We start from the raw sequence: 25,625 nt of genomic DNA on the forward strand, positions 1-25,625 counted from the left end.
TGAGGTCACAAAGGGATTTTTTTTGTGTTAGTAAGGACTGAGTTCCTGGATTTTTGAACAATATTTGCCAGAAACTGAAAGTTTGAAGAAAAGAGGGAGGAATATTACTGCCACAAGTGTAGATATGGTTTTGCTATGACAAAGTAAAACTTTCAGCACTTCCCAACCACTGATACAGAATCTTTGTGCGCAGGCAAGAATTACTTTGAAAAGTTCAAGAGACAATGCAAAGACATCAGGGGAAAACTTTGCTTTATCCTCAGATAAATTATATTTGGCAAAGGTAGGAGTATAGGAACGTTGTGCCTTCTAGCACGAGGTACCAAACTAATGTACAGTTTCAGAATTCATTGATATATTTAAAACTCTGGGAATACAGAGCTGGTGTGTATAGAGTTTTTGTTTATTCTATTTCTTGTGCCACTGTGGTACCCTACCGGATATATTTTCTGCAAGTTTGCAGTAAGTCAATCGATGAGTGACGGGAGAACTTCTTATAAAGTTTTACACTCAATCAGAGGTACTAGGCCTATTTTGAAAGTTCTGGGAAAAAATGATCTAATTAATGTTGGATTGTTTTTGGTTTATTTCCCTGACCAAAAATGCTGCTTTAAAAGACAATACGGAAAGGAGGACAAAAGTGACATTAAGTTATTTTGTTCTGCTAGAGTTCAAAGCTTTGTTAAAAGTCTGTACCAGAGGAATATACAAAATGGTTTGTTAGAGGACTTTTTTTCTTTTTCTCTCCTGCCCCATGCGGAGGATTCTTCCAAGGTGCTTGCATCCTCTGCTGCAGTGTGTAGCATCAGAGTTCTGTCCTGGATCACGCCGGGGAAATGGGCTTCTTGAGAGAGCTCATTTTATTAGTAAAGTGTTCAAAGAATCTGGCTAACTGGCATCTGAGAAATCTGACACTGTCCCTCAATCTGGTAGAAACAAGATTCTTGTCTTCCTATTTTCATCATGTCTGCTAATAGGAAAAACAAATGCTTTTCTCCTTAGTGAGCCTTGCTTGAGCCTCCTTTCCTCAGTTCTTAGTTTTCCCCAGGAGAAAAATTGAATTTTGTTTCTTTGCATTTTTTCTTCTGTTCACAGGATTTTGAGCTAAGTGAGTTCTTGTTGGTGTTACATCTATTCTCTTCATAAATCAGTGAACTCAGCTCATTCCATTTACATGGGATTTGCAAGCATCCCATTAACAGGTTAAGGTGAGGCAGTATATACTGTCTTGGCAAACATGTAAAGATTTACAAAGACCTAAGATTTTAATGAATAAATTTTTTTTTTTGAAGGATACAAGTTTGTATTCCACTACTAAATAAATTCTGGTTGTGAGATTTATTTATTTATTTAGACACTTGCCTGCAGAGGGAATACTTTCTGGCATCTGAATTAGAGGCTTTGGTGCTGTTTGGCTGTTTAATTACTGAAAGCAATAGGACAACTGTAAAATTTTAATAAATATGGGCTTGTCAGGTATTTCATATTTTTGGTGAGAACATGTAAGATCTTGTCTACCCCAGGGAGTTCCTGCAGAATGAGGCAGGGTGTGAATGTGAAGCACTTCTCCCCTTGCATAGACAAGCCTTTAATTTTCCTTCAAGAGCAAACCCTGGGATGTTCCATGTATATTCTTGTCCCTGGTTTGAGCTCTGTAGTGGACTTACAGCTGACAAGGAATAATACCTAAAGCGTGTATCTAGTTCATGTGAATAATCTCATTGATTTCTGTGGTCTACTTGTGTAAAGAGAATACATACATGCTGGGTTGGGGCAGGATTGGAGAGCTTGCTTGTAAGCCCATTGTGGTAGATACTGCCTGTTCAAACAGAGCTTATTTTAACACTGTAAAAAGGTCTCTTGATACTACTGCATTGCACATTAAAATGAAAAGTGCTTTAAGGGAAAAGGAATTGGAAGAATGTGGATTTTAAGAGTGTTTCCTTGTAGTTTACACTACAGAAGAATGCCTCAGTCTTGTCCATAAAATAACATAATCAAGTAACTAAAACCAGAAGGTTTACATTTCACGGAGAGAAAAAGGTAGCATCCCAGGATTTGAGATGGGGGAAGTTGGGAGGGTAATATTTCTGCTTTGCCACATTCCTATGAGTGAGATTTCAGGACATAGTTGAGCCAATCTAACAGTTTGTTGTGATTCAGAGGAGTGGTTTTCCTTCCTTCTGTACCTGTCATGAGATACTGCTCTTTTTCCTGTGTCATCTCTGTTGCTCATCTGACTCTGCAGTGCAGTTCAGCAAACACATAGAGAACTGGATCAGCGCTGGCACAATGCAGCAGAAATATACAGCTGACCCCTTTGGCCACCTTGTAAAGACTTGCCCATTATGACCTTGAGCAAACTGGTTTTTGCTCCTCTTAAGTAAAATGGAAATAAGACTACTAACCTCCCTGCAGGCTGTTATGAGCTGTAGTATGTTTTGAGATGGTCTGAGGAGGAAGAGGCAATATATAGAGATGCCTGGGATACATTCTGATTCACGTACCTTCTAGATTATGTAACTTAAATGTCTAGTCTCTAGGCAGCCTCAAGAATGTTAATGTTAAATTCCCAAGTTTGCCAAATTATTTTATCCACTTAGATTACTGCTTTATACCCTTTTTTTGGTGTGTGTGTATGTGTAATTGTGCTAACATGTCCTGGACAGCAGTAACAGTCCCAGTATGTTTGAGCCTTGTGTTCCTGTTTATTTCTGTGTTTTAGGGTCAGTTAGGAGTTGCATCTTGCTCCTTTTTTTTGGGGGGGGGGAAGGGAAGCGTTTGTTGATAGATCTGTTTAGGCAGTTGCATTCTCTGAAGGAAATAACTCTGTCTGCATTGAATTTTTAATACAGGTTTCCAAGTTTTTCTTGTATGACTTGTCCTGCTTGAGCAGGGGTGGTCTGGACCAGATGACCCCCAGAGGTCCCTTCCAACATCAGCCATTCTGTTACTCTACCCTAATTAAGGAAGTCTTAATGAGTGTTGTTACTTTTTGTCATTGTGGGTATTTTGAGCTGTTGTTCAACACGTACTACCTCTAGTAACTGAGGCTAGAAAATAAATACCCTAATGAAGAAAATATCATCAATTTGAAACCAGAGTAATATATTTTTAAATTCACATTAAAACCTCCAAAAGTGCTTACTTAATAATAGATAGGTTCATCTCTATTTTTAGGCCTGTGAAGCAGGAAGTATATCATGTGTCCTTTGTATACAGAGTTTGGATGGAGCTCTGCATTTGATTTCTGGCAAAAGTGAGTGGCTGTGATTCCCAGCCATTTCATGATCAGGTATTTTATGATTAGGGATTACAGAAAATACATTCTGTCCCAGAATTTCTAATGTTAGCTGACATGGGGAAAAAAATAGACCAGAGTGTGCCCCTGTATTGGACATCAATGTCTAAAACAGAGACCTATATTGTTAGGAGGAAATTATTAGTAAAACAGGAGGAGAGGAACAATTTTTGCTTTTTGAAAGAGAAAAATTCCATGAAAAAGCAGAGAATAAAATCCTGAAAATAATCTGGTAGGATGGATGAAAGATATAGGAGATGTGGAACTAGATATGACAAGGAACTGAAATTAAAAAAAGCTTTTACAGCACCCTATCAGCACCATTCAAGGAAATACAGCTCTCTATATTAGTGTGACCTTTTTAGAAAAAAGAAATAAAAAATGTCAGGCATACTAGATTCATTGGAAACTTGGAAAGTAGCTGTGATAATGAAAAAGCCACCTTTTCTGTGTTCTGGACATAATACTGACTTTGACAGCTTTGCTTAGTCTGTTGCTAGATTTATCGAAGGGGTCTCCTGTTGCAGCAGTTGGTCAGGGGCAGTTAAGCTCCAGGGTGGCACTTCACGTCTCTGAGCAGCCAAGCTGTGTTAAAAGGAGCACTGGGCCAGAGAAGTGAAGTTGCTGAGGCTGTCACCATTAGGTGTGTGAGGGCCTGCAGCGTGCAGTTACACCAACAAAACTGCTCCCTTGCCAGTCTGCTTCACTCGGATGGGGATGGTGATACCTCATTAATGCCATTGATGGCTTTGCTGGTGTAGTTTCGTTAATGTATCAGTAAAAGTATCCAGGAATAGACCTAGCTTTGGTTTCGATGTAGGAGTGAAGTTGAACAGCTGGCCGGTAGGAGAACTGACGGTGTACCAGCGTAGAGAAACTGAAGGGAGCTGTACTGCTGCCCCCTCCACTTGTAGATTCACTTCAGTAGTGTTTTCAAAGTTCACATTCCTTAGTAAAGTGACTGTCAACTATCTCAAAATTTTATCCTCTTCTGAGAGATCTTCTTAGCATCTGTAGTGATCTGCCCTGCTGAGTTACCTGCAACCAGAGACAGGGCTAAGGACTCTGAAAGGAAGAAAACTGTGGGGCGATGACTTTTGGCAGGCAACGTACGGTGCAAGTACGTATCAACACTCTGTGAATTCAGCAGTGTTTTGACTGGTCCCCTTTTCTGTTGTTGCGTAGAGTAATTCTGCTTTTCAATGGATGAAAGAGATCGTGGAAGAAGACTTCACTTCTAGACACTAAGCGTATCTTTTCATATTATGTCCTACAGTATTTGCCTTGAGTTACATGCATCGACTAATCAAATACTGCCAAGTTTCACTAGTGCCTGCTTTGGCTTGGTATCAGATGATTTCATTTAGCATTTGGAGGGAATTTGTTTTCTTTTTCTGAAAGGATCATCAGTTAGTCTGTTAAAAGTCTTTGGAATTCAGTGATGATTTTTTTTCTTTTTTTTCATGTACAAAGTGGCACCACTGTCAGACTAGATACAGGAGATACAGCAGGTGGCATTTTAGGTGTACAAAAACATTCCCTTTTTAAAAATGTGACGGAAGACAGTCATGCTGCGTGTTTATATGTAGTCTGGTGGTAGAATCATTTAATTTTGAGGTATGGCAAACTTTCTTCGAATCTGGAGCTGCCTAATGTTTTTTTTTCCCTTTGTTCTTGTTTTGGTTTGTTAAGTGGAGCTTTGTAGACAAAAGGAACAAATATGGAAATTAATGTGTTGGACCACATGCTATTTTAGTATGTCCAGAAGAGACCCATGGTGTTAAATCACTTTGAAGTCACATTTTTTTGAATATTGCCTAGAGTACTGTTTTGAGAGCTCCCTTAGCTTACCAGTGTACTCCACTGAAATTCTCAAGACATTACTCATTTAGGTCAGGTCTAATTTTGGAAAAGAAAGTCTGTGATTATTTTCTTTTTTTTCTTGTTTCTTTTGTTTTTTTATATATTGAGGCTGATAAGAGCTTGCTTGGTGTTCTTCAGACTGAAAAGGAACAGAAGTGGCCACTTCGCAAGATCTGAGTTACACATCTTAAATCTGAAAACAACACTCTGTGCAGGCACATAGGATTTGTGGATAGGTTTATGTAGGATTTTTTATATATAGGATTTCTCATCTGCAGTATCTGGCAAGTTGAAAGTGTTAAGCAAGTTGAAAGTGAAACTTAATAACTTTATCCCCCTTGCTATTGGTTTACTCTGATGTTTCCTTCTAATAAAGTATTTTATGATATTAAATCCCTTTACATGGGACAACTTCCTTCCCTTGAAGTTTTAAGGTGGTTGAAATAAAGCATAATTTATTTGTGAGCTGTAGCCTAAAAGCCACAATAAACAAGCAGATGGTTGTTCACCTGTCTCAGTTGCAGCAGTTCATTTGCTAAGCTTATGGATTTTAGTGCTATTTAGTAAGTCTAGGAAGGTTAAGTCATTAGTATTCAACCTCACTGGGTGGACCTTATAATCTTCTCAGTAGTGACATGTGAGGGAAATGTAGCCCTTGGCTACTCACCCATTGTGTGACTGGAGAACTTGTCTGTCCTTTGAGGGGCGTCTGAGTAGAAAAGGTGTGACTTAAACAAAACTGAGTTTTGGTTAAACTAGTTCTGTCCTGGATTATGACAACAGACAAATTTTGTGTATGCTATCTGATGAGGAAGCAGTGACCATCTTAAAAGAATGTCCTGTACCAAAAGTTGATAATAATTGAACTGTCATGATGTCATTTTGCTGTCTGCTAAATGAAATTTGGTCTTTTTCTCCTATGAAAGAGAGTATAAAAATTGCATGCACAGCTGGAGGAGAGAGAGCCGTGTGAGTTATAAAGCGTGATGAATCCAATATGCCAGGTAGTGTTCCTGAATCAGCTGGTAGGATTACGTTGCCTTGCGGACGTGAAATGATCTGTCACTGTGCTCAGAATTTTCATGTGATGAAGACATTGCTCCTGGTGCTGCAGGAGAAGCTGTATTCTTCCCTTTACTGCAGCACAAAGAACAGAGGATCCCTAATCAGAAGTAAGTGTTGGAGCCCTTTGAAAATCCTGCCCAGAATTATTACAGATTTGATGGCTGGCCAATCAGTTTGGTACTGTTATATGAAGTTTGTAGCCTGTCCTGTAGTAACAGATTTTTTGCAAAGTAGGTATTACTTCCGGTTATTGCTTGACCTTATCACTAAAAATATTTGTTACATCTAGACTGATTTCTTCTGCTTCTTTCTTTCCCCACTTAACTTTCTAGACTGTGGTGATTCCTTGATAGTACATGTAGTTTAACAGGAGCAGAAAAACCTTGCTTAAATACAAATTGCAAAGACTAACCCATACAGGCTACCTGTTGAGCCTTTTTTTAGAAATGGGGGGAACCCACAACTCTTCTAATGGACATACTGGAAGCTGCATGATGCCTGAATAGTCCAGAGATCCAGTCTGTTAAAACGCTGGGGTCAATTAATATAGATACCGATGTGCTTTCTGTTCCCATTTTTACTTTGCTAGATCAATCCTGTCTTCAATTTTGTGGGTCATGAAACAGTGCCTGGAGTTGCAGCAGTATGGAGGAGGCAGGTTTAAACTGATGTGAAGTGGTGGGCTGAAGGAAAATGGTTTTGCCCGCTAAGTTGTTTGAACTGCAGCCTGTATGATGTAAGATGGATGCATTCTGCGTTGCAGTTACTTTTGGCTGTTTGGAAGGAGTGGTTGTAGTGTTTTACAAGCAGCTTGTTGATGTTCATCTGGAAATTAGGACTGTATCTAGAACAGTTGAGAAACTGGAGACACATTTTGTTCCTATACCCCTCATCTTCTGTGTTTTCTGGAGGGACGGTGCTGTCATAACCTAAGCATGCAACTATTCGGTACAGTAAGACTTGATTATTATGAGTTGGGTCAAGACTTTGGTTAGCATGATTTTTGTCTTCCTTTCATTTTCTGTATGCTAGTAAAGCTGAAATGGCAGTTTCTGACCTAGTTTTCATCTAGTTTTAGGCTCTTGATTTTCTGCTGACATAGTGTGTGCAGGGTGTCACTTCTGCCAGCTGGAAAGTGATGAGTTTTCTTGCCTAGTGTTTTGACCCTTTCATAATTGATTTTAAAGTAGGGCGTTTGTCGCTTTTTCTGTGTTTAACATGAGAGGATGGAGAGAGATGGGATGAAAGTGGCCGTTATGCCAAAGGCAAGAAAAAAACATATCTGTGTTTATATTTCATTTTCCTTTGCTCCCTCCTGCCTCAATGCAAACTACGTCGGTGATGTCCACTGGTTCCTAGGGATTGCTGACTGGGATGCTTATAATGGTGTTTCTTCAGGACTTTTTTTTTTTTAACCTTGTGACCTTAATTTCATTCTAGAAAGCCTTTCTAAATAGTGACCCTCCACTTAGAGGAGGGCCAGCTGGTTGTTTGTGAGGTTTGGGGGTTTTTTTGAAACCTTTTTATTGAGGTGAGGATTATTGCTGAAGACAAGTAGCCAGCAGTCTTCCTCTTAACCACCCTTCATTATTCTGCTCTCACCACACCCACCCACCTTCTTCTTGCCTCTGAAGTGAAAACTTAGTTTGTGGCATAATCTATATACACTGATCCCTGTCTTGCAAAGCTGGAGGAGAGAAAAGATAATTAATTGAATTTAGAAATAAAAGGTTGTGGAATGATAGAGGGTAATTTACTTCTGTGATACCTAAAGATAAAATTGAAGGGAGAAAACAGCCCTGGTGAGAGTGGAGTCAGGCTGAATGAGATAAGACTAGGAAAGCACAGTGGATCTTTTGATCCTTTGAAGAATTTGGCAGTATCTTGTAATTGACAAGAGTTACAGGGGTACTGTTCAGGAAGAAGCCTAAATAGCAACAATAAATTTGATAAATTCAGTAGTGATGAGAAGCAGGGGGTTTTGTTGGTGGTTTTTTTGCTTGGTTGGTTGGGTTTGGTTTGGTTTTGGTTTTTTGTAAGTCATAACTGAGGAAAGGGGAAATTCTGTAGAAAATGGTAGAAGGCTATGGTCTTGGCATTTTCTCTGGAGGTACTTGGCAGAATGGGGAGAGAAGGGGAAAAATAAATTTGTCTACACCTCATCTGTGGTCAGATATTTTTCACATGAGAAGCAGCTGCGAATGTTTAAGATTTTATGGCTTCTCTGACAACTGCTGCTCTTCTTCCCCAGTATAGACAGGCAAATGACTCAGCTGATGATTCTTCATCTGCATCATGGCTGAATTGTTCAGGTTAGTTCAGACAGGTGCTTATGACCTTTGAAGTTAATATTTCTGACTTGTGAGTGCTCTTCATCTGCTTGAGTGCAAGATCAGTTTCTTCAGTGCTTCAGGGTAGTAACAGATAGCTGGGGAACAGTAATCTTTAAAACTGATAAGCAGTCATTTCTGCAGTATCTGGCACCTGACCAAGAATTTTTGGACAACAGTCAAGTGGAGAGACCATCTTTTCCCCTGTGTTGGCAGACCTTAGAGACAGTGGCCAAAATAATCAGCAACAGGGTAAAAGAGTAGCATAGCAGAAAACTGGGCAATTGCAGGGTAGAATAAGTACAACTATGATATCTGGGAAGTCAAATCTAGAACCAGACTGGTGGGAAAAAAGCTACTGCAAAAGCACATTCTAATAGCTAACATGATAATGAGGGTTTTTCTCATGCTTCCTCATCTTTCACCTCTTTCATTATATTTTCATAGTGCTTCGGGGCATAATTCCACTATTTAGAAGTGAGCAGCAGATTGGAAACCTTGGTGTTCTTTTGCAGTCTCCTATTAAATTGATGCATAGCTTTCAGGGGTGTCAGATAAGGGAGTGGGGGGAGGAATGTGGAGTATCTCATAGGTAAGATTAATAATAATTAGGTTATTGAATGGGCAACAAATGAAACAAATGCAGTGTAGCTTGTCAATTTTGTATCGTTATTGATCTTCCTGCATAAGAAATACCTACAAAGGGTAAAGACCATAATTGTTTAGGATATTGTAGAAAAATATTTCAATAATAGCTGTTTAACTTCAGTGAGTTTGTTTAGATTTGGCTAAATATAGCCCATTGGAAACATTGTAAATGCCTTTTACTTTTTTTATTGAATGAAGTCAGAGACAGACCTCTTCAGTGCATCTGTTTTATCTTTTTCGTTCATGTATTTGAATAATAATAAAACACAAATATATATATCATAAGAAGTTGTACCTTAAAAAAAAAAGTGAAAAACACTGTTGTCTTGTTTTCACATGGTTTTGTTCGTTCTTGAATGAGGAGTCTCTCAGATCTGGGAATATGCCCTCTGTTTATTGTAAAACATTAGATATTGATGACTGAAAATGTAGTAATTTTAAAGGATTTTTTACTTACTGTCTCGCTTGATTTCTGTTACATCAGTAACACCTTGCTGCTCTAAGTATTTTTTGCTGCTGCTGTTTTCCTCTTGTTTGAAAAATACAGTTAAGCTAAAGGAATCTGAATTTGCCAGAAAAGGGAAATGTTGAAACTTTTCTGTATCTAAGCAATTAAGTTCTTAATGCGTTTAAAGGCAATGAAAGCAGCTGTGACTAAATGAAGTTTTCTGCAAACCTTAGGACTGAATCTTGGGATATTTACAAAATACAAAATGCACTTTTCAAAATACAGCTTTTTTTTAAGTATATATTTAATAAATCCTACACTGAAGGTGGTAAGTCCTTAAGTACTTCTGTGCAAATGGTAGAATGACTAAGATGTTCCACCCTTTATTTCTTTGCAAATATATGCTAACTGTTTTTCACTATTTAAATATGGAGAGGCTAAACAACACAGCTTTGGGAAGCAGGTAACTGTGGAGTTCACGGGCATTAGCTCAGGTGGTTACATACCATGTAGGATTAGTTTATTTGATCTCTCCAGAAGCGATGAACTGTTGTGGCTAGATCTTTGAAAATAACCCACTCTGATAGGTAAGGTATGTAAAACGTGCATGCTGCAAACCTTTAAGGAAGGTGGAACAAAAGTTACAAATGCAAACAAAATCTATGAATCATCTTGTTACTGATGTTAGTATCTGTCAGTAGTAGCTATACGTGGAAAATATTCTCGTGCAAGGAAGTTGCTGAGTTTTAAGGGAGACTCACAGGCAGAGTGAAAATGTGGAGAGATACTTTTTTTTCTGTCTTTTTGCTTTTCAGAGGGGATTCCTTAGGTAGTGAAGTTAATTTGTAAAGATTAGGAATGAAGTAAAATGTTATGTATATCTGTGCTCCCAACTCTTTACATAACCTAGCATTTGTATTTTATAAATCTGATCTTGTTTTGGAGTCCCTCATTTATAATAACACTGATCATACAAATTCTTAAATCAAGGGACTTTCCACCCCTTCCCTTCATGCTCTGAGTATGATGCAATTGTATGAAATGTCTTGTGTATCTGAAGATAAACAGTTGAACTGGTGGGAGGGCAGCACCTATTTTAAAATAATGTATTTGACATGAGCTGGGGTGGGGGATTGAGTTTTGTAAGCAGCTAACATGATGTTTGATTGCATAAGCAAAAGAGCGTTGAGGTATTTTCCTTCTTTTGTGACATTATTAATATCAGCCCTTAGATAACAAGTCCACATCTGGTATCTGTTTTAAAAATGAAAATGATAGTTAAAGTTTTTAAAAGACCTTGAAATCTTTTAAAAAACAAAGAAACAAAAAAACCCACAACCAAACAACAAACACGTGGTTTCAGGGCAGAGTTTAAAAATTGGAACCAGGGAAATCTAAAACTGAATTGTTTACCACAGCAAAACTATTGTAATAGCTTAAAGTGATTCTGAAATCTTAGTTAGTGAATTATTTTATTTAAGTTTAGTTGTGGAGAAAGAGGAAATACGGTATGCTTAGAAAAAACAAGGTGCCAGCATTACTGGAAAATATCCTATTAATACAAATATCTTTAAACCAAAACAAGATCCAATATCCCATGTCTGTTTCAAGGGATGAGGAAATAAAAATGTACAGTATTGCTGTTCAATTTGATCAGTCTTCTTGAAGTGTGAAAGATGGGTATGAAGAAATTTTTTACCTGAAGCTGAAATGCTTTTTGGTATATGTCAGAAAGCTTCACAGTATGTACAAATAAGCTGGGATTTTTTTTAATTATTTTTTTAATTATTTTTTTTAAACACATAGTTTATTCGTAATCAGTATTTCTAAGCTGTAGTATTTGATTCGTTTCCTAAATGGTTCAGCTACATACCTTTGTGGAATTTGGATGAAGTTGTAAAGTGACGGAGGTGTTGTGTTTAGAACTACTTAAGAAGACAGTTTATTTTTTTGTACCTTTCAGCTTGCAAATGAATAGTAAATTTCACTGTGTTTGCTTTCCTGTTCAGAGCCTTTATTGGTTAGGTCTCTCCTTGAGTGTGATTGACAGATCAAAAGGTGAATTTCTTTGGAAGTGGTTATCTTTCATTTTTGCATATCATTTTATAGGGGAGAAGGAAGGAAATGGACTTTGCTTCCAGGTAATAGGCAACTTTTGTGTCTACACTGAATGTGTCTGAATAAGCAACCATCTCGTGTGACATTTCTGTTCTGTAGTGGAATAGATCCTTGAAGAACTGTATGCACAGTAGGGAAGTTGGCCTCAATTCCAAAAAGAGAAAGTCTAGGATGGGATTGTCCTTGATTCCTTTTATTTGATCTCTTATTACCCCCTACCTATATCCTAAGAATAGGAATGACACATACTGTAAAATTTCAGTTCTATATCAAGCCTCTCTGTTCTGGTTAATCGAAAATTTATACTTGTCATGTTTGCAAAATAAGAAGGAAGTTAAGTATAGTATGCAAGTTCTCAGGTGTTTGTGGTTTTGTTGTTTTGTTGTTGTTGTTGTTCTTTTTTCTACTCTGTTCCAGCTATGTATGAAGAATATCATTCTCAGTTTCTAAAATTCATTAACAGCTCCAGATCCTACCATTGCATAATGCAGTCTTTCTAACATGGCATACATTTTTTGTATGGGAAAGAAAAAAAAAATCTTTTTATTTAAAAAGCAGAGTGTAATAAATACATTGGGACTTTTATTTTCTTTGATGTCTTAGCTTAGGAGGTTATCTGGAAGAGGGTGTTTGACTATGTATTTAGAAAAAATGCTTAGAGTTAGAACCATAGAATAGTTTGGGTTGGAAGGGACATTTAAAGGTTATGTAGTCCCAACACTCTGCAATGGGCAGGGACATCTTCAACTAGATCAGATTGCTCAGGGCCTCATCTAACCTGGCCTTGAACGTTTCCAGGGATGGGGCATCTACTACCTCTCTGAGCAACCTGTTCCTGTGTTTCATCACCCTCACTGTAAAAAATCTCTTCCTTATATCTAGTCTGAATCTACGTTCTTTTAGTTTAAAACCATTACCCCTTGTCCTATTGCAGCAGCCCCTGCTAAAAACTTTGTCCCCGTCTTTCTTCTAAGACCCCTTTAGATACTGGAAGGCTGCTATAAGGTGTTGCCAGAGCTGGACACAGTACTCCAGGTGGGGGCTCACCAGAGCGGAGTAGAGGGAGAGCATCACCTCCCTTGACCTGCTGGCCACACTGCTTTTGATGCAGCCCAGGATACGGTTGGCCAGTAGACTTAGCACATTGCCGGCTCGCGTCCAGCTTTTCATCCACCACTACCCCCAAGTCCTTCTCGGCAGGGCTGCTCTCAACCCCTTCATCCCCCAGCCTGTATTGATACCAGGGGTTGCCCTGACCCAGGTGCAGGACCTTGCACTTGGCCTTGTTGAACCTCATGAGGTTCACATGGGCCCACCTCTCAAGCTTGTCCAGGTCCCTCTGGATGGCATCTCCTCCCTCAGGCATGTCAACCGCACCACTCAGCTTGGTGTCATCTGCAGACTTGCTGAGGGTGTGCTTGATCCCACTGTCTGTGTCATTGATGAAGGTAGTAAACAGTACTGGTCCCAATACGGACTCTTGAGGGACACCACTTGTCGCTGATGTCTATCTGGATGTTGAGTCATTGACCAATGCCCTCTGGATGAGGAGAATTCCACCTGACACCAGCAAGCCTGGTGCCGTGTAGTTGATTTTCTTTCATTTCGGAATCTGATAATCAGAATTTGTGGACCTTATAGTACTGGGAGGTATATGCCGTTTAAAGTAAGATTGAACAAGTTAGAATACACGTTCTACTACAGTACAGCTAGCTTCTGTAATGTTTTTATTCTCGTCTGTGCCATGAGGTTTTCTTCAGAGGCAGAAAGTGTCCTCTCTGTAGCCCCTTGAGCTGGTTATTTACTGCCTCTGCTAGGTGTTTGCTCCACGGTGAGTTTTTTGGAGAAAGGAACATACTTGAACCAACCCAAAAGATTTACAGTTGCATTTCCTGCTATTCCCATCACCCTCCCTCAGTATGGTAGATACATTTTAAGGCATTTCTCTTCTTTTGAGTGTGGCTTATCCCTTAAAAGCAGTATGTGCAGTATGCTGGCCTACAGGATGGATAGACTCAAAGGGAATAGTGTACTGTAAATGGTACAATGTGAAACGCATGCAATACATGTGGTCAGTGGCATGAAGTCTAGTTGAAGGCCAATAACTAGTTGTGTACCCCAGGGGTCAATACTAAGTCTAATCCTGCTCAGCATCTTCATTAATCATAGAATCACAGGTGGTTGAGGTTAAAAGGGACCACGGGAAGTCATCTTGTCCAACCCCCCTGCTCAAGAAAGGCTATCTAGAGCCGGTTGCCCAGGACCATGTCCAGATGGCTCTTGAATACTTCCAAGAAGGGAGGCTTCACAACCTGCCTGGGCAACTTGTGCCAGTGCATGGTTGCCCTCACAGTGAGAAAATATTCTTGATGTTCAGAGGGAATCTCCCGTGTTTCAGTGTGTGCCCATTGCCTCTTTGTCCATTGGATTCCTCTTTGCACCCATTATTTTTTCCACTGACTTTTTTTAAGCTCACATTTCTTCTCCCTTTGAGCTGCTGCAGAGGGTTTCTTTTAGCACTGCACCTGTTCAAGATCCTGTAAATGTTATGTTTTATTATTACTGCATTTTTTCTTAAGAAAGATCCAGTTCTCTTGCAACAATGTCATTGTCTTCACTTGCAGTAGGCTCCCTACGCCAATGATCATCTCTGTGAAACCAAACTCTTCCGTAATTACCCTCTTGTATTTTTGGTTCTGATTGCATTACACCACTAAGCCGTATCACTTTGGGGGAAAACCAAAATAATTAAAAAAAAATGCATCCAGTGGTCTCTGTAGGGCAGAGCTAGATGAGACGTGCTCTGTGAACTTCAGCAAGACTTCAGGTAGACTATTTCTTCCTTGTTCATGTGGTGATACCAGCTGAATTTTAATAAAGTCACTATTGTTTTGCAAGACTTAAGACATTTTAAAATGCTTGTAAGTAAAACTTATCATACAACATACCAGCAATATACAACACTGCATAATTTTAGAGGAAACATTAACATTTCAAAGCCAGGCAGAAGTTAGGGAATACCAAATTAAGAATGTCTCTGCAGCTCTAATTAGAGTTTCCATTCTTCTACATATGCATTATGTTTCAGCCTTGAATTATATGATTGAACACTGTTTTCTTCACTGAATGCTCTAACTGAACCTGTGAATGCCTGCTAGTAAAGTTAAAAGCTACAATACCCTAGAGTGCCATTACCTCAATTGCAACATACTGAAATGAGCTGAGAAAATTTTAATTTTAAGGAACTGTCCAATTGCATATAAAAATGGGTTCCAAAGAATGTAAGACCTTCAAACTGTAATATCAAGGTGAAATTTATATATTTAGGTTTCTGGAACAAATGACCAGTGTCCAAATATGAAGCACAAAGTCTGTGTTATTTCAAAACTCATACATGGACCAGTATCTTATGGTGTGAAGTAGCTGGAAGGATTTGAGATGAGTCAGAACAGTTGTTTTCAGTTTTGGGGTTTTTTTTGTTTGTTTTTGTTTTGTTTTGGTTTTTTTGTTTAAGAGTTTTGTACTAAAATTAGAAAAGTTCTTTTTAAAATGGTGATCGAGAACATGGGAAAGAGAACAATGGAGTTGGAGTCTACTGTTTGCCAGAAGAAATAACAATGAAGACTTCTAAGAGTTTGGCCGATAGGTATGAAATGTATATCACAGCTGTCCTGTAACAGTACTGTACTTCACACAGTTGTGTGATTCAGAAAACATCAAAGAAGCCTGGTCTTTGAGCAAAAACCATTCACTATAGCACTTTTTTTTGTATAGCCAAAGTACATGCAGTGCAAACTGGACGTGCATGTTTTCACAGCCGTTGCAGCCTACATGATATGCACAAGGAGGAAGCTATTCTGAAAGAATACTTAATGAACTTGGGAAGTGAGTCATTCAGATTTTAGGAAAAATACGTTTAAGGTGTTTGAGCAGTCTTCTGCCTTTTTTGTTTAATCTGCAGATTTTAATCTTGTGCTGTTATAAGAAGTAATATTTTAAAATACCTTTTTCCATACCTAATAAAGACCAATATCTTCTAGCAATAGAGGAAAGTTAGCTGTCTGTAACATTAGAATATCTGTAATAATTCAAATAATGCTTGTATGTATCATTTTTAATGTGGAGTCACTCTTACCTCATACCTATTTCAAACTATGGAAGATATTCTTAGGTTCTTGATTTGTTAATACTGTTTGAAGGTGGATTTGATTTCCAAAAATATAAAGTGTTCACATGACTCTTGCTCAAAAAACCCCAGACTCTATTTAAACAAAAAATGATACTGTTCCTCAAGCACTAAATTTCTGTAAGAGATAGCAGTTGTTAAAGAAAGGAAAGCTGCTTAAATCTTCAGAGTTTGAACCCTTTTTTTTAGTATTTTTTTTTCCTTTTTAATCTACAGTTTCATAACAAGCTATTTGATAACTAGTTACAGCTTTCCTATGAACCTGTTTGTAGCCTGTATATTCCTCTTGGCTGAAGTCTGACACCACAGAAAACAGGTGTGGGAAGGACTTTTGAAAGGTCTTTTAGTACATCCTCCAGCTTACGTATCTGATCCATGTGACAGATTTCCATTATTAAACAACTTTTGATAGAATTGGAAGAAAAATAAGCTTTAAAGTTTTCTTCTTGCCTGAAGCAGAAGCTTGTGAGGCTTACAGCTTGTCTTGTGGTTTTTGTTTTGGTTTTGTCCCCATCCTTTAACAACTGTGTCATACAAATGAAATGCGTTAACTTGTCTGGATCTTTAATCCTCAGTCTAACACTTCTTACTCCAGCCACAACCAGTTGTGTGGGTTTTTTTTTTTTTTTCTTGCAGATGTCTGTTTCAAAGATAAATATTCCACTCTTTCCTTATGGGCTGGCAGTTTTCCTGTAGTTTGTTGTCCATACTGCTGGGAAGTTTTTTCTTGGTCTCTACGCTAAATTTTGTCAGCTGCAAAGCAGGCTTGTATTACTTGGTCTATCAAAAGTTGATATACAGGATAGATTGTTCTGTTCTGTGTAACAGTTAAAATATATAACAGGCTAATGTAGTTAGGTCTCTCCTCAAGTGTTCTCTTAAAAATAAACCACCTTTTCAGTCTCTTAAGTTGCACTGTCTAGACCGCTGATCTCTGGCATTGTCTTCTCCGTGCCCTCCACCTGGTCCAGATCTGAATTCTGGTGCCTGCAGTGGGATATAGGCTTTTCCAGAGGCTTCATTAGTACCAGGTAGAGTGGAATGATGACTGACTTTGTTTTAAAGGCAGTGTTGGTCTTCATGCAACTTAGTAAGTGGTTTATTTTCTCTCATAATCATGTGGGCTGTTTCCAGCTGACCATGTCCAAGTATCTCAGAAAAGTCATTCTTCCTTTTTTGTAACAGCGTACCTGAGGACATGACTTGTCATTTTCCCTTGTTACTGCTTTTTGTGAAAGCTGTTGTGTAAGGGAGAAGTGCTTCTTTTTCCCTTTGCAAGCCTAGAAAGCTTAAGTACTGGGAAAGGGGAAACGATTGGGGAACACATAGGATGAGTGAGAGTGGAGGTACAGTACTCTTTCTCATTCCCCCAGTAATTGGCTGTTTGGGAACATGAAGTATATGGTATTTCAGAGGAAGTAACCAGGGCTGCAGTTAAATTTTGCTTCAAGTTGTTCCATTTTAAACTTCTTTTACTAGTTGTCAGTGCAGTTTGTTAATCTCAGAAAATTCTTTGCTGTTGTGGATTGTCTATCTAGCTCATCCAGTCAAGCGAGGAAGGGAGAGTGTTTCCTCATGTTGCATTTAGTTTTTCCTTGTGATCTTGTGGTTGAATTTTAGGAGATACATTCTTATTTTCAAAAAATTGAGCATTGTTCAAGGGAGTGTCATTAACCCTGTTCTTTCAATCCAGCCTCTTCTACATTGCTGGACAGATGTGTGGATAACTAGCATATAGCCTCTGCTTATAGAGAATATGATTGATACCAAGTCACTGGTATTAGAAGCACGTAGAGTATATATTAAAAAAAACCTGCTTCACTCTTTCCAATTGGCATTCAACGTTCTAGTATAGTATAGTGATGCTTATCTTCAGAAATTTATTTATAGTTTGTAATCCATAAATAATCATAATTTGCTTCCTTTTAGTTTGATTTTTTTTTTTTTTTTTTTAGTTAGATGATCCAATTTTGAGGGTGTTTTTGTGAGATTTTTCAATTTTTTTAATGCTGAAACTGGAGAGGGCTGCTTAGTTTACATTCTTTGGGAAACACCTGAAAATACTGCAGAACTTGTTTTACTCCTGTAGTTTGCAGAAAGATAGTTACTAGCAGAGCGTCTTTATTTTCCTGTGTGTAATCCTTAGCAAATACTTTGCCCGAGATGCAGAGCACAGAAGATAGTGTGTTTGCTGCCTGCTTGCCCTATGGTGGATACTAAGGAGTGTAACTCATCAGTACAATTTGCTTGAGTTGTTACCTTGCCACATGAAAAACAGCCGTTTGCGTGCACAGCTGTACCTGTGTGGAACTGACCCAGGGATTTGTGCATTGAATATAACACAGGCTCTGGAAACCTTCCTGTTTTCTAATTAGTATTAGTTGTATGTGCTTCAGGTTATTCATAGAAACTTAAGAACTCTGTTGTACTGATTTTTCTTTTTCTGCTGTATTTCATAAAAAGAAGTGAACTTTCTGAAGAATCTGTATTTTTCGGATGGAAGATTTTTGCTTTCCCTGTTGATTTCGTGCGGTGTTTATGGCAATCCGTTACATAAGACAGCATAGTCAGATAACTTTTTTTTTTTTCTTTCTTCTTGCATATTCTGTATGGCAAGTTCTCTAAAATGAGATATCCTTGGAATTTTTCAATAGAGAAAACAAATGAAATTGGAATTTATAGTTGCTCTAGAAAGCTTTTTGAGAAAGAAGTGCTCTTCATAATTCTGTTCATTCTATTTTCTTTGCCTTGTAACTGAAGATAGTTATCTGAAACAACTGAACTGTCTTCCAGGTTTACATCCCAGATATAGTTTTCTTACAATTAATAATCTTCTGAAATCTGCAACTGCTGCTCACTTGAAGTTGATTATTAAATTTGAGATGTGGAAGATGGAAATGCATGTGCTCACAGGCATGGATAGGTGGGCATATAGGCACGTACTTAGCACTGTAGCGATTTAGGGAATTTCTTCTTCAGCTTTTTCTGTGTTGGTCAACAGCGCGTGGCATATAGGTAAAGAACAGTTGTGTGGTGATACCATGTCCCATTGTCAGCCGTCTCTGTTTTACGCTCCTGCAGTTTGGAGCGTCCAGCTGACAGTGGGTTTCTAACATGTTGCCTGCTCCCCCAGCTATGCTGATGAACTCTGGTCAGGAGTTAGACCTTTATTCTGTTTTATTTTTGCCAGTGTTTTACAGTAACTTACACGGGTTTAGCCTTATAACCTTAATTATATGTGGAATGTGGAGAATGCTGTATTATTTTTCTGTACAAGAAGACAGTGAACTCTAATTGCTTAGTTGAAGTATTAGAACATTCCTTGTGCATCAGGACTTTGCTTAACCAAGCTACGTTGTAAAAAGCAGTGTAACTACCAGAAAGTTTCTTCCAATTACCTCACTGTTTTATTTGTATTGATCCTATCTTTATTTTGTTCGGGTTTGTGTGAACGGACGTTATTAATGTTTCATTTATTTTTTGTTTCTTTCTGTTATCCTTTAGGAGCAACATTTAAAATGTTAAAGGCAGTTTTAAAAAAGAGCCGAGAGGGTGGAAAAGGGAACAAGAAAGACTCAGGTATGAATATTAATAAAATATTTTATAACGTAGATGAGTTGTGCATTATCAATCCAGCAATTAAGTTTATTCCGTTGCAGCAGTGACGCCCCATCTCGAGGGCGGCGGGTGACTCCTATTGCTGGTGCCAGCGGCAGGGAGGGAGGTCTGTAGGCCATAGCCCCTTGCCTCCGTTTTGGCCAGACTGCTTACACGCAGAGCATGAGTAGCAGGTCTGAAGCTTCCTGGAAGGGGTATCCAGTGCACTAGCCCCTGAATCGCTGCTGGGAAGGACAGATAAGAGCAGCTTGCTATTGGTTCTTACCATATAAATAGTGAGAGCGGACTGTGTGTATTGTCCTGCCAGCTTAAACATGGCCCAAGGCCAGAGTTTCAGCACCCTGAACTATAGAAATATATTTTAAACTACTGATTCAGTTATGTGGTAAAAAAAAGCCATTATGTATTATGGGCGATAGAAATTTTGTTATTCATGTATTTAGAAAAATATTTATTGAAAATAAATTTAGTCAAAAGTTTTAAAGTTGATTATCAAACTTCTATCATCTTCTAGTTTTTGCTTTAACTACGGAGATTTTTGAAGGTACAATTAATCATCAACGAATTTTACTTTAAAAAAATAAAGTTTATTTTACTATTGATTGTAAATTTAGTAGGCCATTACTTATCTGTATTGCCTTTCAGGAAAAAGGGTAACTAAGAACTCTTAATTGCCATTTTCGAGGGCAGAGAAGGACCAGCAATGCCCTTTGAGAAAGAGTAGTAGTTCTAGAAGTGCAGGTGTTGGTGGTTGAGTATTAAACCTGCCTGCTATGTGCAGGTCACACTGACGTCTTTGCTGCAGTATCTGGAAAGCTAATGTATCTGAGTAACAGTTACCTTTTCTTCACAGTTAAATTTTTAGCTTCAAACTATTAATGTAGACTAATATATCTGAATTTCTGATGAGTTAGATCCTAAGTTATCTGTAAGAGTGAATTTATGCTCTTTGGCAATACAAATTTATTACTCCCATAATTAAAAAAAAAGAAGTAAAAACAAATATTCCTTTAATGTATTAAGTACAGAATGTAATATAGACTGCCACATTCACATTTGTCAGAACCTTTAAAACAATGGAGTCATATTTTCTTTGACAAACAAGTTATATATGTATCTTGTATTGCAGCTTTTAAAACTATACTGAGTCCTACAAGGGGAGGGTATTAAAAGTGTTCTTTTGCAAAAAGCAGTTCTGTTTTCATCTGGCAGGTAATGTGTTCTTCAGGAAATTCTTGTGGTCTTCTGAAGTATACACTCTGCCACGGTTTCTTTGTAAGTGACTGAATGATGAGAGCTATCTTGAAAAGAGAAAACATTGACACTAGATCAAAGATGCACAGAAGTGATCACAGAGCAAGACGAAAGGCATCCTGTTAATTTTGTATGTACTGCTGACTTGAAGTTACCAGCTGGAGTTGTTTAAACATAGTGGGCTAAAGATTCCTGTGGTGAGGGTTTCATTGGTACATTTTTCCTTAAAATACTGGATGGAAATTGGTTTAAGCTCAAAAGGAAAATCAGGCTGTTTGGAATGGAGCTGTGACCAGGCTTTGATTAAAATCTGAAGCTTGAAAAGCCTTTTTCCTTTAGCTCAGAAAACACATATTTCTTTTATTTTAGGATCTCATCACATCTGTCTGAATTAATGTGTGCAAAAGAAAGGATTTCTCCCTTTGTTTTAACAAATGTAATGCTGCTGTATTTCTGAACACCAAGGGGGGTGTTAGAGTGTGGGAGGGTTTTTTGATTTAATTTTTGTTCTGTTTTTAAGCAAAGCTCTAGAGTTTCATGTATGAATTGAATGTTACGGAAACCAAGTATTGGGAAAAATCAATGAATAATGCCTGGCTGGTGAAAGCTAGAGTAAGGAGTGCAGGAGCTGCTTTTTAAAAGGAAGTAATTTATACAGTGGATTCCAGAGATTTTGGCTTGTTTTATATTTGAAGATGTTGTGAAGAGTTTGAAAAGAAATGTGTGCATTCTGTTCTGTGTTACAGCCAGGACTTCTGTAAAGCTGTGTTCAGTTTAATAAGTTTTCTCTTTTATTCCAAAGGACCTTCCAATTCTTTCAGCTGTAAGACATTTCTCAGCTTTTGGAGAAGATGTGAAGCAAGGCAAAGAACACTGCTCTTTGTAGAGCTTATTTTTTAGTCACTCCTCTCCCTGATCCTCAAACTTGAAACAGTGAGAAATGGAATTTTTTTCATTGTAGAGTGGTCCTATTTCATGGCCCTTCAGGACTTTAGTAACAACAGCAGCTCTTAAAATTTACTACTCTACAGAACTGTGAAGAGAGTGAAAATGAATGCTAATGATGGAAGCTGACTTGAGAGACAGCTAATGTGGAAACATCCATCCTTCTAGCTGCCATTTAAGAGAGTAATGCCATAGTAAATGTAGATGCTTCTCAGGTTTATGGGCATATAGATTTGATTTTTTTTGCTGATGAAGTTTTGAAAAATTTTCGGGTTTTTCAGAGCTTCAGAGTATAGCATGAAGTAGGTGGGAGAGTGCAGCTCAGTAGTGCCAAACTGAACCTGGTTAGGAAGACTTTTGTGATCTTTTTTCAATATATACCCAGTTAAGGAATAATGCTGAACAGCTAGAAGCTAGTTATGGCAAATCTTAAGCTGCCACAGCCATTTCAGAACTGAATGGGCTTGCAAACTTCTGCTAGAGTGCGTGGGTAAACCTGTCAGACTTTGCATCCCAGTAGACAGAGGAGAGATGTTGAGGAGTTGAATTGCAGCTGAGGAGCAGTAACTCCTGAAAGCTCTGTCCTGACCACTTGTGATTGTTTCACTCTAACTGAAGTCAAATTGGAAGAGGTTTAGGCTAAACTGCAATAGTTTATTCTTGAACTGAAGTAACCCATGTTGTCCCATGGGTTTATTTGTGCTTAAAAGGAATGCCTGGAAGTCTGCGTAAGTCAAATCTGAGTAGGATGATTCCTGTTTTACTGAATAGAACTTCCTGTTTGTGCATTAACTATATCTTATTGGTTTTACATCTGTTAGCCTTGCAGAATCAGTGCAAACAGGAATGTTTTTTTTTCTTCCTTGATTGAAGGCACAACTCTAGTATTAAAAAGTCTGTAAAAGAATTAAAAAACAAGAAGAAAATATGGAATGGTTTTTGGTTTGTTTTTTTTTTTAAATAGCTTGTATGGATTTTAATGTTAGAATTTCCTCAGTTGCCCTGATATAAGAGCTTAAGAGCTGAAGATGTGCATAACATTTTTGAAATCTAGCTGCTGAGTATGTTAATTACAATTTTCAATAAACTTTTAAATTCAGGGTTATCTTGAAAAAGAGGATTGCAGGAGTTAGTGTTGATGCTTGTGGGAGAGAGACTGAAGTGCTATGCTAAAGACTGGTAGAGCGTCTTTACATAAACAGTTTCTGCCCTAATCAGATGAAAGTCTGTCATGTGGGAATCTCACTTTTGAATGGAAAAAAACGGCACCTTAGGCTACTCCAATGGCAGTATGCTAGCAGTACATAGTTGGGCTCAGATCCTGCAGTTGCTTCCATAATAATTCTATCTTCTACAATTCTTTTATTAAAATGGGTTTATTTAGATGTGGCTGGGAGGCATTGATAGGTAGGTGGCTGTTGCAGGATTAGGTAAAATCTAAATGAAGCAAAATTTTTGTGTTTAAACATGCACATATGTAATTACGTACATGCTTGTATATCAGTATGTGCAAACATACGTGAACATAGATTAAAAGAGAGCAGTGTTGACAGCATATTGTTTATGCATAGAACAACTTTTCAAAACAAAACTTACTAAACTTACTCCTAAACATGGATTTGAAGACAAGGTAGTTCCTAGGGCATTTAGGTAAACTGTTGTGCCAAAGGAACAAAATTTCAGACAAACCAATTTTTAGACCTAGGCATCCAACTTTTTTTGCATCCAGCTTTTTTTTTTTCAGGTTTTCTGCAGTATGAAGCAACCTGTCTTTACACCCCTTCAGACACAGTTATTTCTGTGGTATGGAAATAAGTATCTGTAAGTTGATTTTTGTTCTGTCTTGCCCCCCTTCCTTCCATTAAAGTGATGTACATACTTGGTAAAGGGCAAAACTCAAGGGGAAAAAACGCCACAATCTGCACCTGTTACATTAAAGTAACAGAAAACTATTTTGTGAATGTTTGGAACCAAGCAGGAAAAGGGCAAACAGGAATATTAATTGTTGTGTCCTGGAAAATAATCTGTGGTGTTACACTGTCTCATGTACACTGAGCTGGAAAGGTACAGCAATTACTCTCATTTTCCGTTTCTTTCTCAAGGTTTTTATCCAGTCTCAGAAACAAAGTAAAAATTCAGTATTTTCTCTTCATTGTCAGGTTGCTATCATCAAATAAATATTATGTATTTAAACTTTGGATGGGTTTCCAAGTTCTTTAGCGAATCCTTGGAAGGTGTGTCTCTAGTAAGAAGTGGCAGACCTAGTCTTTTTTGATGGGGAATCTGTTAGTGTAGTAACTCTCACTGGTCCTTATGACTTCTTCTTAGGGCACCCATTTTCTTTCCTTGTTCTTTGTCTTTTGCCTTTGTTTTGTTAATGGACTTTATTTTCTAAATCTAAGATAATCTCGTCTCTTTGTCTTTATTTCTAAATAAATTTATTTCTGTCTTTATTTCTGTGTTTCTTTTTTAACTACCTTGGAAGTTTCTTTCTGCTCTCTTCTGTGTTGTTTTCATAGTTGATTGTGGATTGTATGTTTTCCAGTTTCTTTCCTTGAGGTTTTTAAATTCACCTCTGTAGCCACTGGGAGATTCTCTGCCTCTGGCCTCTCTTGGAAAAGGACCTGACCTTTTTTAACTTAGTATAGCACAGAAACTTCACATCTCAGTGTCACAATTCAAGAAATCGGAGCCAGAAGACTGTTGTTTGAACTCAAGTTCTACAGGGTTACCTGCAAGCCTTGTCTGTGTCCATGATGAGGTGATAGTATGAAGAATATACATAAGTTTCAGAACGTAAACAAAAATACTTTTAAAATTATGATTGTTTTAGTAGATGTTCTACTCAGCTACTTATTCTTAAATGCTTAAAAATACTTCAGAGCTAGATTTGTATTAGTATTTCCTGTTGGTTTTTATATGCTGCCAGCTGCTTTGCAGTATATAATTATGTTTTTCTTATTTAACTGTCCTAAAGCCAGCAACTTGCCTGCATTCTGGGAATCTGCATTTTTTTTCACTTACTAAGCAAAAGACCATTCAGTATAAAATACTTGTAATGTATTTCAACTTAAAAAGAAAAGGAAATACCGTATATTAAATTTCTACAGAACATGCTCAGTTATTTCAGATGGCTTTTTAGTAGCGTGAGCATTGTCGATCTGTTGACCCAATATCAGGCCTGAAGGAACATGAATAATGGAAGTATTGTGCTTAGTTTGCAGTGTTCTTCCTGCAGTAAATCCCATCAGAAGTTTAACATCAAATGTAGTACACAGTATGCATGAAAACTCCGTTGATTTCAGTAGAAATTAATGTGGTAAGTAGTTGGGACTTTTAGGTTTTCCAGCTTAAAAGCTTGTTAGACATTTATGTTGTGCTCAAATAGCAAGGGACAAATTATTATGTCAACAAAAAGATAATGTTTAGAATGTAATAGTATAGTGCTGTAAAGGTAGAGCATCTGGAGAAATGAAATCAGTGTTTCTGATTTCTAGATGATGAAATAAAAGATATGCATTGTACTTTCAGTGACTGTCTTCATAGTCAGATTTTTTTAATTTGGGCTACAAAAAAGTTCCATATTAATAATCTTTCTTGGCTCTTGTTTGATTGTCTTGTAGATCAGACTTAATTTTTACAATACTCCTTTGAGACTTAGTTTCCTTTGGTACCACCTTCTTGTGTTCCAGTATCTTTATATAAGTATCTCTGACCTAAATATGAGCGTACAAAGCTTTTGAATGTTAGGATAGAATGGATGCTTTTATTTCTGCATTATGTTCTGTTGTAGATCGGCATACTCTTAGTTATTTTGTTTATATGCCTTGTTCTTTATCAACATTTTAT

General features: G+C 37.8%; 1 protein-coding gene across 8 annotated transcripts in view; it reads left to right on the forward strand.

The window, feature by feature from the left end:
• TANC1 (tetratricopeptide repeat, ankyrin repeat and coiled-coil containing 1) overlaps positions 1-25,625 on the forward strand; it is a 101,128-nt gene that overhangs the window by 8,570 nt on the left and 66,933 nt on the right. For 3 of the 8 annotated variants that reach the window (XM_075029127.1, XM_075029126.1, XM_075029128.1), the window contains exon 2: positions 19,464-19,538. The exons of 3 other annotated variants lie outside the window; for them this stretch is intronic. In XM_075029127.1, coding sequence (XP_074885228.1) covers positions 19,478-19,538 — 61 coding nt within the window. In that variant the 5' untranslated portion in view covers positions 19,464-19,477. Of the gene's footprint in view, positions 1-19,463; positions 19,539-23,520; positions 23,598-25,625 lie in introns of those variants that run through there. 2 more of the 8 variants (XM_075029129.1, XM_075029130.1) reach the window with 2 other exon arrangements.

This window comes from Buteo buteo, chromosome 5 (assembly GCF_964188355.1).
Source record: "Buteo buteo chromosome 5, bButBut1.hap1.1, whole genome shotgun sequence".
NCBI lineage: Eukaryota > Metazoa > Chordata > Aves > Accipitriformes > Accipitridae > Buteo > Buteo buteo.